The following is a 17,930-nucleotide window of genomic DNA, read 5'->3' as shown; positions in this document are numbered from 1 at the left end:
ATGGTGTGCAGACTAGGTGGGTTACCCATATGGGGTTTTAGGATGGGGGGATGGGACTTAATGGGCTGAATGGCCTCTATCTCTACTATAGAATTTCTATGATGTCTATTCCATGAAAGGCACCATATCGATGCAAGGTGTTATTGTTACTGTACGTCATTTCTTCTTCCCATCCTCCATCTGTAGATTTCAGTATTGTTCCTTATCAATATTGCCACAAGGCATTAACCCTGTTTAATTTTCAGCTTTGCTGATGTATTTTCCCCCCCAGTGCCCTGAAAACCTTTACCCAAATGAACAACTGTATCACTTCTTAAACCTAGTCACTCTCAAACAGCCTGCCAACTGTGATTTGAATCTTTTAGTGCATAAACCAGGAATGTGTGGATGTACTTTGAAAAGAACAATCAATGCTTTTGATTTAATTAATCCTTTTCTTCTCTTCCAGTTGATATTCGGGAAATCAAAGAGATTCGTTCAGGAAGAAATTCCCGGGATTTTGAACGATACCAGGATGACGCAGCCAGGTCTGATATATCCCGATCCGATTTAGCTCACTGTTTCGTCATTCTCTATGGAATGGAATTCCGGCTAAAAACCCTCAGTCTAGCAGGTAAATTCTAGAACATTTGCAAAGTTCCTTGGTATGCTTGGATTCGATCCAGGATCGGTCTTCTTCCAGTTCACTGTAGCACTACATGCACTGTAATAGTTTTAGCCCAGAGCTCTTGCGTTCTTCGTTTTATGATGATTTTTCTCATCCTCTTCAGCTCATCTTGTGACACACTGTCACACTGCGATCAGTACATGGCCTGGTCTTTACCTGACATTCTCTGTGGTTACCAATTGATGGCCAAGGTCCATAGAGATGGTAGACATCAAGAGAGAATTAGGTGAACAGAGCATACTTGTAAACAAATGTTCTCTCTTGTCTAATCACCTTGGGACAGCAGAGTCTGGGAACTTGCCATTGATACGTACCAGCTTCTTGAGTACAGTATATTATAAAGTTAATGACCCTTCTGGAAGACTAATGCAATATTCTCACCGTGCCAGGAACTGGCTCCTGAGTATTTTAAATGAGTAAACAACATGTCACTGTTTATTAGTGCAGGTCTAAACTGCTGGAGAAGGACAATTCTGTTCCAGTCAGCTAGCCAAGCAATCTGGCAATTGCAGAGTCGATATGAATGAGTGATTCACTGACTTATGTTCAGTCAAATTGCTTGATTGCATGCAGATGTTGGACTAGTAGGATACAAGCGCCAGCATTAACCTTCTATGCTCAGCCAGTTTTCGAGAATACTACTGTTATCCTTCTCACGCTCTCCTCTTGTCACGCTCTTCACAGCTACTTCCGAAGAAGAGATGAACATGTGGATAACGGGGCTGAACTGGCTTCTCACAGACACTATGAAATCACCAACACCACTTCAGATAGAAAGGTAAAAAAACAGGCTGTCCTTTTGGATCAATCAGACAGGCTATGTGTTGGCACGGGATGCCTGGAGTGTGCCATTGTCTCTGTATCAGGTTGATGGAGATAATCAAAAACATTGCATGTTCACTGCAGCTGGATTCTCCCTGGTTTGGTACCATAAGCATAGAGTCGTAAGCCACAAAAGGAGGCCATTCAGTCCATCATGACAGCTCTTCGAAAGAGCTGCTCAATTATTTCCACTCTCCTCGTCTTTCCCTGTAAATGTGCACATTTATCCTTTTCAACTCTGTATTCCTTTTGTTTCCTCTGTGCTTTCAGTGGATGTATGTTCCAGAATATCACTGTGTTTAGATGGTTAAGTGTTTAGAAACGGCTGCCAGACCCATTTCAATCCTTCACTTCGCCATATATCAGTCAGTTACATGTAGCTGATTCCTGGATACTTGCAAGCTGCTCTGCAGGAGGGAGTGAGATGACTTACCCTCTGAATCTATCTTAACATTGCACAACTTGTATGCCTTATAGTTTGAATGTAAAAGTCCTTGAAATTAAATGGTCACTATTTGATTCAAAATCAATTCAAACAATCTGAAAATTCAATTTTTTTTACATTTTCATTTTGCAGCTGTATTGCTGTTACTACAAAATATGAAGAACTCAAGAGTTTTTTGTCATAAAAATATCCTCAAATTATAATGAACAGATTGAAATTTGGCTACCAATCATACAATAACAGGATCATTATTATGCAGTGATTAATGTACATGTGTCCCCCGTATCCGCGAGTGATACATTCCAAGGCTTACTGCATATGCTCGAAACCGTGGATAGTAGCATACCCTATCATTTAAATGGGAAACGTATCTCCCAGCAGCCCCCTAGAAGTACTTCTGGAAGATTCAATATAGTATTTTCGGGCCCCGGTAAACCGCGGATAACTGAAATCACGAAAAGTGAATCCACGGATACGGGGGTTCACATCCCATTTATTTGGTATGGAAATCTTGGATTGTTACTTTTGTTTTTCAGAATTACGTTTCTTATAATGGGAAACAATGCAAAGACATGTATAAGAAATAGGGTCAGGAATAAACAATAGGTTCCCTTGGACGTACCTGCCATACAACAATAATATATCCGATCTTTGACCACCATTATCCACAAAGCACAAGACAGGAGTATGATGGAAAGCTCCCCATTTGCCTGGATTCAGATCCAACCACTCTCAAGTTCAGCACCGTCCATAAAAAAGCAGCCTGCTTGATTGGCATCCTAACCACCGACATAAATATTCACTCCTCCATCAACATAGTGGCAGTAGTGTGTACCATCTAGTAGATGCACTGCAACAATTCACCAAGGTCCTTTCAGCAAAATCTTCCAAATCCGGGAGCTCTACCATCTCAAAGGACAAAGGCAGCAGATTGTGTGGGAGCACCACTCTTCAAGCCACACACTATCCCGACTGAGAACTACATCACTGTTCCTTCTTCTTCATTGTGTCCCAATCCTGGAGCTCCCTTTCTAGCAGCATTGTTCTTGAGTAGAACTGAGTGACATGCAGGGGCAGCACAATGTTCAGTTCCGGCCTCAGGCGACTGTCTGTGTGGGATTCCTCTGGGTGCTCCAGTTTCCTCCCACAATCCAAAGATGTGCAGGTTAGGTGGATTGACCACACTAAATTTCCCACAGTATCCAGAGACGTGCAGGCTAGCCATGGATTAGCCATGGGATGTGCAGGATTACAGGGATGGGTCCGGAAGGGATGTGCATCAGAGGATTGGTGTGGACTCGATGGACCAAATGGCCTGCTTACACACTATAGGGATATTATGATTTCAGAGATCAATTAACAGTCAAGCATATTCGGAGATCAGATTCCCTAAAGTATGGAAATAGGACCTTTGGCCCAACAAGTCCACACCGATCCTCCGCAGAGTAACCCACCCAGACCCATTCTCCTATATTTACCCCTGACCTAACACTATGGGCAATTTAGCATGGCCAATTCACCTGCCCTGCACATCTTTGGATTGTGGGAGGAAACCAGAGCACCCAAAGGAAACCCATGCAGACACTGGGAGAATGTGCAAATTCCACACAGTCCGTCGCCCGAGACGGGAATTGAACACGGGTCCCTGGCACTGTGAGGCAGCAGTGTTTACCACTGTGCCACCCACCACCCTTCTTCAATTAAGAGTCAACCTATTGTTTTTAGACCAGACTGGATAGAGATAGCAGATGATCCTTCTCTGAAGGATGTATGTGAACCAGATGGGTTTTGAAAGTCACACCAATACTTGTATTCTCCCCATTCCTAATATTAGTTTGGAGTATTAATGGAGTTTGCACATTCTCCCCAGCACTGCTGCCTCACAGCGCCAGAGACCTGGGTTCAGTTCCAGCCTCAGGCGACTGTCTGCGTGGGCTTCCTCTGGGTGCTCCGGTTTCCTCCCACAATCCAAAGATGTGCAGGTTAGTTGAATTGACCATGCTAAATTGCCCATGGTGTTCAAGGATGTGTAGGTTAGGTGCATTAGTCAGGGGAAATGTAGAGTAATAGGGTAGGGGAATGGGGCTGGGTGGGTCACTCTTCAGAGGGTCGGTGTGGACTTGCTGGACTGAAGGCCTGTTCCCACACTGTAGGGATTCTCTGATAATTTATTTAATTAATTGTATCCAAGTTCCCTAGTTGATGTGATGAGACTTAATCTTGTCTCTGGATCTTAATCTTGTCCTGGATGACAAGTCCAATCACATAATTATTGTGCCATCATGCCTTTTGGTATGAAAGCCCTTAATGTCATTCAACAACAAAAAAACACAATAAATCTCTGTTCTGATCATTTTCAATGGACTCTGCAGCAACAGTCACTAGAAGGTGATTTGAAACAGGAAATCTTACTGATCTTTGACCATTTCCATCCCAAAGGTTGTTGAGGTGAGATTTAACATCCCCAAAACAACTCTGGCTGAAGCGAACATGGTTGAGGGATCAAAGATGGGATCCAGTTTAACATAGAAGACTCTGCGTTCTTCATTTCTCCTTCAGAAGAAATTTTCTGAAGAAGCTTTCTGCTGAATTGTTCTAATAGTTTAAGCACCTCAATCTTCAAGGGAACACAAGCCAAGCTCATGAATCATTTAAGCCTGCAAGTCAGATTCAAATAATACAGCAGCAGAATACTGTAGATGCTGGAAATCTGAAACAGAAATGCTGGAGGAACTCATCAGGTCTGGCAGAACCTGTAGAGAGAGAAACAGAGTTAATGTTTTGAGTCCCAATATGATTCATCTTGAGAACTTTATTTCAAGTAATATGGTAATATTTTACTTACAGTTCGGTTTCCTTAATCAGAAAGTTATTTCCTCAGTCAGGTTTTTGTTATAAAAAGCATTTGGACCCACCAGAGTATTGGGATAATTAGCAGAGTATCCGTAATGGGTGAATTCAGTGTAAACAGGGTGGTTTGTACAAGTTTGGGCACATTTCCCTGGCTTTGAAGTAACGACTCACTAATCTGCACAGGCTTGAGTTCACTTCCTGGGAGATCTGCAGCAGCCAGTATAAGCTTGTACAGACTTCCTGTCATGCCATCAATGCTAACTTGAACCACTCACAATGAAACAGAAGGAAATCAAATTACTTTGCATGAGCAAGATTTGTGTGATTTTCTTGGCCTCTTGTAAGGATTGCAAGAGAGCATATCTACAAAGGTGACATTGTATTTTTTTACACAACACCAGGGTATAGTCCAGTAGGTTTATTTGGAAGCACTAGCTTTCAGAGCGCCGCTCCTTCATCAGGTAGTTGTCTCCCTCATCTCCGTCACAACCACCTGATGAAGGAGCAGCGCTCCAAAAGCTAGTGTTTCCAAATAAACCTGTTGTGATTTTTAACTTTGTCCACCCCAGTCCAACACTGGCATCTCCAAGTCTTAATTTTTTGACAACGTGACTGCTGATAGTCACCTATTGTGATCAACAGAACCCACCCCCCCCCCCAACCCCCATCACAATGCATATAAATGCATGTGAGGGGAATTAAATTTGTGAATTTCATCCCAGCTCCTGGCAGATATTAATTCACAAGTGAATGTTTCATTTGTGAAAGGGAGGTGGTGAAGGGTGGGACTGGAGCCAATAAGCAGTCATTCAGTTATTAAAAACATTCACCCTCTCACCCAACAACTGTTTCAGTCTGCTTCTATTTGTAGGGCCCAAGTGGATCCCCATTTAGTGACCATCACCTGGGTATAATCCGAAACAATTGAACAGTGACAGAGAGTGACACTAAGCTGTTCTCTGCCTCATCACTGTGCCAAAGTTGGTGCACAAAATGGGAATGAAGTATTTGTCCACAAGCATTCCTCATACTTGTGATTCTTAAAGTGAGTCCATGTGTAGCACCTGAATGAGAGGCTGGAGAAAAGGCAGAGGTGGAACTAAGGGACCAATTTGCTTCTACATAGAACAAAAGCAGAAAGTGCTGAACAAACCCAACAGGTCTGGAAACATCGATATTTTCCTAACTACCATCGGTTCTGAGGAAGTGTCACCAGACCTGAAAATGTTAACTTTGATTTCTCTTCACAGATGCTGCCAGACCTGCTGAGCTTTTCCAGCAACTTCTGTTTTAGTTCTGAAAACTTTTTTTTTCATTTTATTGTTTTAGGAGAAGAATTTGACGGGTGTAGTGATTGTAACAAGATCAGCCAGGTAGACCTCAGAGAATATGAGTTCCTTGATTGGGGTTGTTACTCTGGTCCAATCTGGGAATCCTGGCTGACAGATAAGAACAGGACTGTAAGAGGTTCTGTTCACACTGACAGCTGGCTCTGAGGGAGCTAGATCAGTAACAAGGACTCTCCACATGGAAGTGAAGGGTGACTTGGTGATGGGATACCGGCTTCTGTGGAATTATTTTAGCAGGAAGGGCAAAGATTTGAGCAGTTTGGCTACAGAGATCTACCTGCCCTTCTTCTGAAAAGTCACGGGCAAGAAAGCTTGTGGGTGATCTGGGCCCCTTCAAGAATAAATCCTTTAACTGTTCAACTTAGGCTGCTTAAGGATTTCAGCTTCTCGCGTCTCGATTTTGAGCCTTCTCGGAAGATGAGGAAAGTTAAGTTTGGTGGCCTACCTGCTGGGTTGTGTGTGGCCTCTTATTTGCCCTAGTCTGTGGGCAGTCAGGCCTAGCAATGGGGCTACTGAGAGCTGCCTCCCCACTACCAACCCCACCCCCCCCAGGCCTTTGCCTCTGCTCCTCTCTGGGACACTCTTCTCTTGAGGTGAATCTGTACAGTTCCTACTTTAATCCAGTGATGTTCTCCTGAGGCTGCTGGCCTCTGATTGGCTGCCAGCCGCAGGATCAAAGCTCCTGATTGCACGAGCAGTCCACGAGATGTCATTGAAGTAACCAATTGGGGCTGGCTGCCTTGTGATTGGCAGACAGGATGGAGGTTGGGGGGAGCGGGGTTGCAGGCAGCGAGATCATCCCATGAATTCATCTGTCCCGACACTTGGTGCGCAGAATACAGAATCCCAACCTGAACAGGTCTGCAGTGACTGCCTTTGTTGCAAATCTCCTGGATGGCTGTGGTCAGTGAGAATCCAGGAAATGTTGTCAATCAAAGCGTGTTGACAATGCTGCTTTCGTGATGAATTGCTTACTGAGATCTGGGCTAGTGCACAAATTTAAAGCTTGCATTTTTATAGTGGTTTTCATGACCTAACGTGCCACCCGTTTCTGTGCTGCAAAATCAGTGTTTGTTTGGAATGTAATTAGGAACATGAATGCTTTTAATTCATAGCAGGCAAACATCCAGATGAAAGTGTAATCTCTTTGTTCAAACTGTGCAGTTTGATCTTGAACGACAATACAAAGTAATAACTTTACCTGATGAAGGGCTGTTGCCTGCTGCCTGACCTGCTGTGCTTTTCCAGCACCACACTCTCGATCTCCAGCATCTGCAGTCCTCACTTTCTCCCAAGTAAGTTGTCTGGCTTGACATAGACAATGCAATCCCTAATGACACTGATGGATTTTTCTTCTCAGCCCTTGCAGGTTTTTTTGTGTAAAGGATCTGACTTTCTTTGCGCCTTGGCTGGGTCTGACTGCCCAGTTTTATGGTTTATTTTTAACCTCTTGCTGTGCAAAGTCAGAGAGAGAGAGAGACAGTGTTTCCCAGGCACTGCTTGGAGGTTGGCACCAGCGACTCCCCCATTACTGTTGGTCCAAGCTTTTTTTCAGTTGCCAGCACAGACTCTCAAACTGATCATTCGCCACTGCCCTGAGGGAGCGACACCTAAATTCATTTAATAAGGCCTTACTTACTATTGTCTGCAGAAAATTAATGCTTAGTGCAAAGGATATGCAATCTCATAAAGGTTTGTCTTGTGTCATCGTTTATCCCTGCTCCTGTATGTGGGTGGACAACACTATTAATCTGATTAATGGAAGGGAATTAGGGACAATGTGATCCGGTTGCAGGGCCTTTCCTTGGGGCTACTTAAAGTTGCAATTGATCCAAAGCTTTAATTTTCTAAAGACAATAAATAGTTAAGACTTTAATGATTTCTCTGGCTTTGTTTCCCCAAGGACTGTGGGTAATGATCAATTTGTGAAGGGGATAGTAATGGTCGACAAGAACACATGGACCAGTGAGTGGAATGGGCAGACACACAGCAGATAAAAAGGGACATGGATAGGGTAAATAGACAAGGTCTCTTTCCTGGGGTGGGAGAGTCCAGAACTGGAGGGAGTAGGTTTAAGTCCATATCCCTCTAAACCCTTCCTATTCATATACCCATCCAGATGCATTTTAATTGTTGTAATTGTACTAGCCCCCACCACTTCCTTTGGCAGCTTATTCCATACATGCACCACCATCTGTGTGAATATTTACCACTTAGGCCCCTTTTATATCTTTCCCCTCTCACCTTAAACCTATGCCCCCTAGGTTTAGACTTCCATACCTTGGGGAAAAAACCTTGTCTATTTGCACTATCCATGCCCCTCATTATTTTATAAACTTCTGTAAGATCACCCTCCGTGGAAAATAGTTCCAGCCTATTTAGCCTGTCAGGAGGGAGACTTCCGAGTTATATTTCCAAAGTCAGCCTCCTGGTTATCTCCACAAATGGCTCGTTTTCTTAGGAATGCTGGCTTTAGGTTTGGGGCATCAATAAACACCCTGGGAGAGATGGTTACCATGGAGACAGGTCAGGGGGCATGGGACAGCGAGCGGATGGGAGAGAACAGATCCAACCTGGTCCATAAATCATATCGGACATTTTGAAGGGACCAGATTAGTGGGCCCCTTGAAGCAGAAGGAAGCCCCTTCAGCGGAAGCGATTGATGTCCACAGTCTTTCTGAACGATGGCCACCTCTTTGTACCTAATGCAGCCCTGGCTTGGAGACCCCCTCAGATTGCTGTGGAAAGAGCTGCTTGATGGAGCTGGCAGCCTTTGTACATGATGGGGTAACTCTGTCAGGGCCCCTTGCTACTGTCATATTGCTCCTGATTGGGTCTTAACATAGGGTGCCTGTCCAGCTCCATGGAGCAGAGAAGCAATCTGTTTTCCAGGCATGCATCAGAAAATTTCTCCAGTCGTGGGAATACATCAAGGAGCTATGGCAATGTTTCCCCCTTTCCCAGCTATATTCCCCCAACTTCTCAGCCAATGCCCTCCCCAGCTCTCCAAGACTGCTACTCCTGGACAGAGTAACACCCCACCGCTATTTAGGCCACAGCTAAAGTTATAGAGTCCAATTCTAGGCTCCACACTTGAGGATGAATTTGAAGGCTTGTTGAGAGGGCACAGATTTACTGAAGCTAATCCAGAGATAAGGGATTGCAGTTAAATGGAGAAACTGGTGTGCTGTTCTTCTTCGATTGGAAATGGCAAAGAGATTTAGTTGAAGCGTTTAAAGCCAATAAGTGTTTAGATCAGAATTGTTCCCAACAGTTGAAGGCTCAAAACGACGATGTAAAGATAGTGATCATTTTATACAACATGTGGTTAGAATTTGGATTGCCCCATCCAACAGAGTGTTGGAGACAAATTCAATAGTGGCCTTCTGAAGAGAAATGGAGAACCATATGATACTTATCAGATTTCAGAAAAGAATATAAGGCTGGATCTAAATGGATTGCCTATCAGTAGAGTTAACTCTCAGTTGATGGGCTGTTGGACTGTTCTGTGATTCGCTATGTCATGCTAATGACCTACATCTCTGCCACTGTTGTCGAATATGCTATTCTTTTGGTCTTTTCTATTCAGTTTTGTGTTTCTTAAATGAGAGAAGCAAGTTTATAAGATGTTCTCCATTCTACTTTCGATAATATCATACAAGTGTGACTTCTGATTTGCAGAATATAGCATTCTATCGATTGAACAGAATAGAATATGATTAACAAAACAAAGGAGCAGTCTGGACCCACTCTGAAAGTCATCACCGTTATATGTTGCATTGCACACTTCACAGTTTACAGAAATATGGGTGTCTGGATTAGAGGTGCTGGAAGAGCACAGCAGTTCAGGTAGCATCCAAGGAGCAGTAAAATCGACGTTTCAGGCAAAAGCCCTTCATCAGGAATATATTCCTGATGAAGGGCTTTTGCCTGAAACGTCGATTTTACTGCTCCTCGGATGCTGCCTGAACTGCTGTGCTCTTCCAGCACCTCTAATCCAGAATCTGGTTTCCAGCATCTGCAGTCATTGTTTTTACCTAGAAATGTGGGTGTGTCTGCACAGAGCAATTTGCAACGTTTTGGGTAAATTTATTGCTCTTTGGAGAAAATTTTGTTGCTCAGAGCAGGAACAGGAACTTACGAAGAAGACCCTGGCTGATTGAATTCTGTTTTCTTTTATTGCAGGTGGCTGAGGAAGCATTTCTACAACATGGATCGAAATCGGGAAGACCGGTAAATCCCAGCTCATGGTTTCCTTTTGGAATAGGGTATTCCTTGGAGCTGGAATTAGAATGACAGGGATAGGGCCAGAAGATTTCTTTTCCTTCTTCCTCTGCCCCTCCCTACTCCCACAATTTCCTCATCCTCACAATTTCGGCTGAATATTTCTGAATGATTCTTCAGGGTTTTTGGATTTGCATTTGAAGAACCATCTCTCACTTCAGTCATGTGAGTGTATTCTTCAAAATAACCTGAGGTTCAAACAACACAGATTGGGAAGGGTGGAGAATGGATCTTAAACCTTACATGGAGTCAAAGCTTTTCATCTTGCACTCATTGGGACAAGGAAGGAAACAGCAATCTGGAGAGTATAATTGCTTGCACATCTTGTTCTGGTGCTGTATAAATTGTTATCTTTTTAAAGTTGGCTTTTTTTTGTTTCAGTTCTGATGAGTACAAGATGAGACTTAGTGAGACAGATATGTATGTTGACGAGTATGTGTCTCTGTGCTTGTTTTTGTGTTTGAGTCTGTCAGCCTGTCTGTGTTTCTATATATTTGTGTGTGTTTAAGTGATTGTGTGCGTATCTGTCTGTGTCTCTATGTATGTGTATGTGTGTTTCGATGTGTGTGTGTCTGAGTATTTTCCTGTCCTTTCAGACTGTTTTTAGGTGACTGGTTTGTGGATCTTCCTCTGTAGTGTGGTGCTCTCTATTACTTTGTAGTATACAATGTCTGATGATTGCCACAATAGGTGGCTGCAAAGACTATGATAAGACCAGACTAGGAATGTACAGTGAGTTATGTGAGCCCATTTCACTGAAGTGCGTGTAATGCATAGATTTGTATAGCAATGCTAATTATTGCACTAGTTATTTATCAGAATCTGGCAGTTCCCCAGATTACAACAATTTGTCAATCCTGCTCTTGCGGGATTGATAGAGGTTTGGATTTGTATCTACCCCAGTCTAGATTGGTGGGAGAACCAGTAGTAAATTCTGTAGCGGAAAGTGTTGGAACCACAGGAAGCCAGGCAGCATTCAGATTTCTCCAGTTTCCTCATTTCCCCTCCCCCCACCTTGTCTCAGTCCCAACCCTCGAACTCAGCACCACCTTCCTAACCTGCAATCTTCTTTCTGACCTCTCCGCCCCCCACCCCCACTCCGGCCTATCACCCTCACCTTATCACCCTCACCTTAACCTCCGACCACCTATCGCATTTCCAACGCCCCTCCCCCAAGTCCCTCCTCCCTACCTTTTATCTTAGCCTGCTTGGCACACTTTCCTCATTCCTGAAGAAGGGCTCATGCCCAAAACGTCAATCTCCTGCTCCTTGGATGCTGCCTGACCTGCTGCGCTTTTCCAGCAACACATTTTCACCTCTGACCTCCAACATCTGCAGTCCTCACTTTCTCCTAGAGCATTCGTGGAGAGAAAAACAAGCGTTAGTATTTCAGATAAATCATCAGATAAATCATGTGGCGACCACTCAGATTTGGGGGATGGGGTGGAGGGGGAGGGGGTGGGGGGTATATACTGCAGTTCAAAATAAATGTTTTGTGTTTTCTTGCTTTTAGAAAACCTCTTTCAAGCTCAGTGGCCCTGTTCCTATGTCATGCGTTCTGAGCTGCACAGCAGTCCAGGAAGTGAACATACAGTATTGAATTAGAATTAGGTTTTATTGTAACGTGTACTCAAGTGCAGGAGAAGAGTGAATAGTGAGCTGCTTAGAACAGTAGGGACTCAAGCAACTTGTGCTCTGTTAGCTGAATCTGACTATGATGATGTGTGTTATGGTTCACTCAGGAAAGTCTGAGTTGCCATGGTAGCATGGACTTTTACATGTATATTGTAACATAGAGCTATGGAGCTGACTGTGGAAACACCAGATTTCTTTACTTCACACAGCTTTTGAGGCACCTCTCCCAATCTGTGTGTGTTGGAAGGATTTGCCGGTTGGTATTCTTGGCTGCAGCCAGCTTCCTTAGCCATCAAACCCGAGAATGGGATCTGAACCTAGTGCTTCTGGCTTAGAGGCAGGGGCAATAGCCACTGTGTTCCACAGCCTCCATTTTACTGTGGCATTGATATTATAAAATGGCAGATGGAGTTTAATTCAGATAAATGCGAGGTGCTGCATTTTCGGAAAGCAAATCTTTTCAGGACTTATACATTTAATGGTAAGGTCCTAAGGAGTGTTGCTGAACAAAGGGACCTTGGAGTGTAGGTTCATAGCTCCTTGAAAGTGGAGTCGCAGGTAGGTAGGATAGTGAAGAAGGCGTTTGATATGCTTTCCTTTATCGGTCAGAGTATTGAGTACGGGAGTTGGGAGATCATGTTGCGGCAGTACAGGACATTGGTTAGGCCACTGTTGGAATATTGCGTGCAATTCTGGTCTCCTTCCTATCAGAAGGATGTTGTGAAACCTGAAAGGGTTCAGAAAAGATTTACAAGAATGTTGTCAGGGTTGGAGGATTTGAGCTATAGGGAGAGGCTGAACAGGCTGTGGCTGTTTTCCCTGGAGTGTCTGAGGGGTGACCTTATAGAGGTTTACAAAATTATGAGAGGCATGGAAAGGTTGAATTAGCTCAGACTTTTCTCTCTGAAGAGAAGGATGAAGAGAGGAGATCTGATCGAGGTGTACAAAATAATGAGAGGAATAGATATAGTCAATAGCCAGAGACTTTTCCCCAAGGCAGGATGACTGGTACGAGAAGTCATTATTTGAAGATATTAGGAGGAAGGTATAAAGGAGACATCAGAGGTAGGTTCTTTACGCAGAGAGTTGTGAATGCATGGAATGCGTTGCCAGCTGTGGTGGTGGAAGCAGAGTCATTGGGGACATTTAAGTGACTGCTGGACATGCACATGGATAGCAGTGAGTTGAGGGGTGTGTAGGTTAAGTTACTATATTTTACATTAGGATTAAGTCTCGGCACAACATCGTGGGCCTAAGGGCCTGTTCTGTGCTATGTTCTATAGATAGGGTAAATAGGCAAAGTCTTTTCTCTAGGGTTAGGGAGTCCAGAACTAGAGGGCATAGGTTTAGGGTGAGAGGGGAAAAATATAAAAGAGACCTAAGGAACAACTTTTTCATACAGAGGGTGGTACAGGTATGGAATGAGCTGCCAGAGGAAATGGTGGAGGCTGGTACAATTAGAACATTTAAAAGGCATTTGGATGGGTTTATGAATAGGAAGGGTTTGGAGGGATATGGGTCGGGTGCTGGCAGGTGGGACTAGATTGGGTTGGGATATCTGGTCAGCATGGACGGGGTTGGACCGAAGGGTCTGTTTCCATGCTGTATATCTCTATGAATCTATGACTCTAATAGGCTTCCACATCACCTATTTAACAATGAAGATCGAATAATCCAGACTATCCGTCCTCATCGCTGACAAATTGGAAAATGTTGTGTCGAACAAGATGGCATGGTGGCTCAGTGGTTAGCACTGCGGTCTTACAGTGCCAGGGACCGGATTCGATTCCAGCCTCAGACGACTGTCCGTGTGGAGTTTGCACATTCTTCCCCCCTTCCCCCATTCTACATGGGTTTCCTCCAGGTACTTTGGTTCCTCCCCCAGTCCAGTGTAAGTTAGTAGGATTGGCCATGTTAAATTGCCCATTGTGTTCAGGGATGCACAGGTTGGGTGGATTAGCCACAGTAAATATAGGATTACAGGGATAGGGCAGGAGTGTGGTTTGGGTGGGGTGTTCTTTGGAGGGTTGATGTGCATTTGATGGGCCGAATGGCTTGCTTACACATAGTAGGGATTCTGTGAACTGTATTACCCAACTTTAATAACCCTTTGATATCTGAAGATACTTGCATAGTAGCCTCGCAGCCAATGAACACTGTGGCGTGTATTAACTGTTTGTGTGTCAGTGCTATCTGTGTGTCTGTGCATCTTTATTGTGTGTAGGTTTGTAAGTATTGCACTGTAGGCCATGCTGGACAAAGGTGTCAAGTTTTCCCTGAGTGATGTGGAATTCCTCTACAGAACGGGATGCTGAACTGCATAATGTTAGACATTGAGCAGACTTGGAACATCACTGTTTAGCACAAACCGTCCTTATAAATTATAAAGACCCAGCCCAAACGTTACCAAGAAGTATAATATCAGGCATAGAAAATAAAAGATGGCCACATTCTAAGTTTGTAAATAAAATTAAATACTTCTAACTCCTCTGTTTGATTCCATAACTGAGACCAGAGAATTCCCTGTTCACACAACATCAGGCAGTGTTACCGGTTGACAGCAGCCTCTGGGTGAACGTTACTTTCCCTATTCTTTTTATTTCTGTCCAGGGAAATGATTCACTTGTCCAGACAACCCAACTGATACGTAGTTCTGGATGGGTCAGGATGTGCAAACAGCATGGACACCACTTTTTAGTGTGCAAGTTACCACAAAATCACAGGATTTTTATGATGCAAAAGGAGTCTGTTCGGCCCATCATGCCGGCACTGGCTCTATTATCCAGCCTGGCTGGATTATCTGATGTCAATCTCTTGCCTTTTCTGTGCACACTATTCATATCCAAAGAAAAAGTCCAATGCCTTCATGAATGCTTCCGTTAGCCAGCTGTCGTCTTTGGGTTGTTGCTTCAAGGGTTGGAGAAGCAGTAACTCCTCAGTAACCAACCACATTACATGCTACAAACCAAAATTCCTCATGGATAACAGTATATTTCCTGCCTTTTAGGATCACGGTGAAGGATCTGAAGAACATGTTGGCTCAAGTCAACTATCGAGTGCCCAACATGAGATTTCTACGGGAAAAGATTACAGTAATTTACTTCTTTCTGAACTTACTTCATTTCTCAAAGAAATTTTATTTAATCTGTTTATCTTATTTTAAATTGTTGCTTATAACATAATGCTGCCAATTGGTGTTATCTAACCATGTGGCACACTGAAGCAACCAGACCTCATTTATTCTTCTATAAAATATTTATCATTTAGTCCTACGAAAACAAACAAGATGATTTGATAAAGAAATCTTGCTTTTATTTTCGTTCTCTTACCCTGCTTGGTTTTTTTTCCCAGTCCTGCTAAGCCTCCACCTGTTCAGCTTCTGCATTTTTCCCCCAGATTCCACTCAGTCTCCGAGTCTAACCTGACCTCTGTTCTCTGCTCACCCTTGGTTTGACTGACACTGTTGCCGATGCCTGAGTGCTTTTCATTTGAACATTACCTACGAGAGTCACCAGTCAAACTGTTTGTCATCAAGTGTCCTCATATACTGTTTGGCTATCCACTGTCACGATAGAATTTATACACCATCCAGAATCTCCAAACATTGTTGTCTTGTCTAGTGTCTCCATTCCATACAGTACTCCCCACTGTCTCTATACCATGTGTCTATATGATACGGTACTGCCATTATCTCTACACTATACAGCACCATTCAGTGTCTCTAAATTATGCTGTACAATCATTATCTCCATACCATGCTGCACCACTCAGTGTCTCTATATGTTGCTGTACCATCCACTGTCTCTATATCATGCTGCACCATTCACTGTTCTTATATGATGCTGTATATAAGGTGCTCCAGTTGTGTGCCTGTGTTAGGTAACTCTGTGTATGACAACCAATGTGCATGAGAGAATCCTAGACCAGCTGTAGAGAACGTGAATTGACCAATGCTTGCTTTATGATCCTGTTGCAACCATTAACTTCGATGTGTTGCTGTAGCAACTGATGTCATTACTACATGATTGCTTGCTGCTCAATAATGAGGTGAGGTATTATTCCTGACAGCATTATTTGTGGCCTTTCATTTCCAGAAATGTCTGCTTTAGATACAAATGCAGTTAGAGACAAAAAAAACCTGCAGATGCTGGAATCCAAAGTAGACAGGCAGGAGGCTGGAAGAACACAGCAAGCCGGGCAGCATCAGGAGGTGGAGAATTCGATGCTTTTGTAGCCAGTCCTGAAAAAGGGTTACACCTGAAATGTTAACTTCTCTACCTCCTGATGCTTCCAGCTTCCTGCTTGTCAACTTTAGTTACAAATTCAACTGGAGGAAGTGAAGTTTCCTGTCCTCATTTTCTCCAGAATGGTGCTATGTAACAGTAACATTAGATTGTGTTTTGTACTGGGAATAAGGTGACATAACTTCAGTTCCCTGATGATTTCTTATGCCTTTAGGACATGGAGTTGCGGAGTGGGGATGTCACTTACTGCCAGTTTGCTCAGCTCTATCGGAGCCTGATGTTCGATGCTCAGAAACATGTAAGTGCCAAGCATGATGCATGGGTTTTAAAATGAAGAACTGTCATGTTTGAAGTACATCCCAAAGTCCTTCTGAAGGACAGTCAGTGTTTCTACATCAAGTTGCTGAAAGCACTGATTGTCCTGGTACCAATAAGAAATGGGCTAAGTGCCACATTATTTACGGATGTCTGGATGTCATTGTGTACTTGAAGGAATGAAAGATTCTTAACTATGGTTTTGGATAACGTTCTTGCTTTAATGTCATTGTTTAGGGATGAGCTGGAATAGCAGTAAGTCAGAGAGTCCCAAAATTGATCCATTAGTCTGACTCGAATGAACTGATTCAAATAGAAGGTGGGCTTGGTGTAAGCTGAGGAAGCACTGCACTGTGTGAGGTGCAGCCTTTCGGATGACATGAAACTAGGGCCTGGTATTTCCCTTTAAGTGGGCATGAAAGGTTGTGTAGCACTGTTCCAAAGAAGGACTTCTCCCTGTTAACTCTGAACCATAGACAACTCTCAACCACATTATGAAGATTGATTATCAGGCAGAATTTTCATCTTTGGCTCAGGACTGGTGAAAGGAAAGGCTGGTAGGTATAGGGAGTGCTGGATGACTAAAGAAATTGAGGGTTTGGTTAAGAAAAAGAAGGAAGCATATGTAAGGTATAGACAGGAAAGATCGAGTGAATCCTTAGAAGAGTATAAAGGAAGTAGGAGTGTACTTAAGAGGGAAATCAGGAGGGCAAAAAGGGGACATGAGATAGCTTTGGCAAATAGAATTAAGGAGAATCCAAAGGGTTTTTACAAATATATTAAGGACAAAATGGTAACTAGGGAGAGAATAGGGCCCCTCAAAGATCAGCAAGTTAGCCTTTGTGTGGAGCCACAGAAAATGGGGGAGATACTAAATGAGTACTTTGCATCAGTATTTACTGTGGAAAAGGACATGGAAGATTTAGACTGTAGGGAAATAGATGGTGACATCTTGAAAAATGTCCATATTACAGAGGAGGAAGTGCTGGATGTCTTGAAACACATAAAGGTAGATAAATCCCCAGGACCTGATCAGGTATACCCTAGAACTCTGTGGGAAGCTAGAGAGGTGATTGCTGGGCCTCTTGCTGAGATATTTGTATCATCGATAGTCACGAGTGAGGTACCGGAAGACTGGAGGATGGCAAACGTGGTGCCACTGTTTAAGAAGGGCGGTAAAGACAAGCCAGGGAACTATAGACCAGTGAACCTGACCTTGGTGGTGGGCAAGTTGTTGGAGGGAATCCTGAGGGACAGGATGTACATGTATTTGGAAAGGCAAGGACTGATTAGGGATAGTCAACATGGCTTTCTGT

General features: G+C 43.5%; 1 protein-coding gene across 1 annotated transcript in view; it reads left to right on the top strand.

Moving 5' to 3' along the window:
• The first annotated feature begins 452 nt into the window (after window positions 1-452).
• Window positions 453-17,930, top strand: part of plcg1 (phospholipase C, gamma 1) — a 119,293-nt gene continuing 101,815 nt past the window's right edge. The window contains exons 1-5 of the mRNA XM_043710716.2: window positions 453-613; window positions 1,352-1,445; window positions 10,322-10,369; window positions 15,063-15,147; window positions 16,514-16,597. Of these exons, the coding sequence (XP_043566651.1) occupies window positions 580-613; window positions 1,352-1,445; window positions 10,322-10,369; window positions 15,063-15,147; window positions 16,514-16,597 (345 nt within the window). The 5' untranslated portion in view covers window positions 453-579. The remainder of the gene's footprint in view (window positions 614-1,351; window positions 1,446-10,321; window positions 10,370-15,062; window positions 15,148-16,513; window positions 16,598-17,930) is intronic.

The sequence above is a fragment of the Chiloscyllium plagiosum genome, unplaced genomic scaffold, assembly GCF_037043375.1.
Source record: "Chiloscyllium plagiosum isolate Xiang-an unplaced genomic scaffold, Cpla_swu_hap1 HiC_scaffold_15, whole genome shotgun sequence".
NCBI lineage: Eukaryota > Metazoa > Chordata > Chondrichthyes > Orectolobiformes > Hemiscylliidae > Chiloscyllium > Chiloscyllium plagiosum.
Note: the sequence above shows the minus strand (reverse complement) of the source record. Positions and strands in the feature narration are given on the sequence as shown.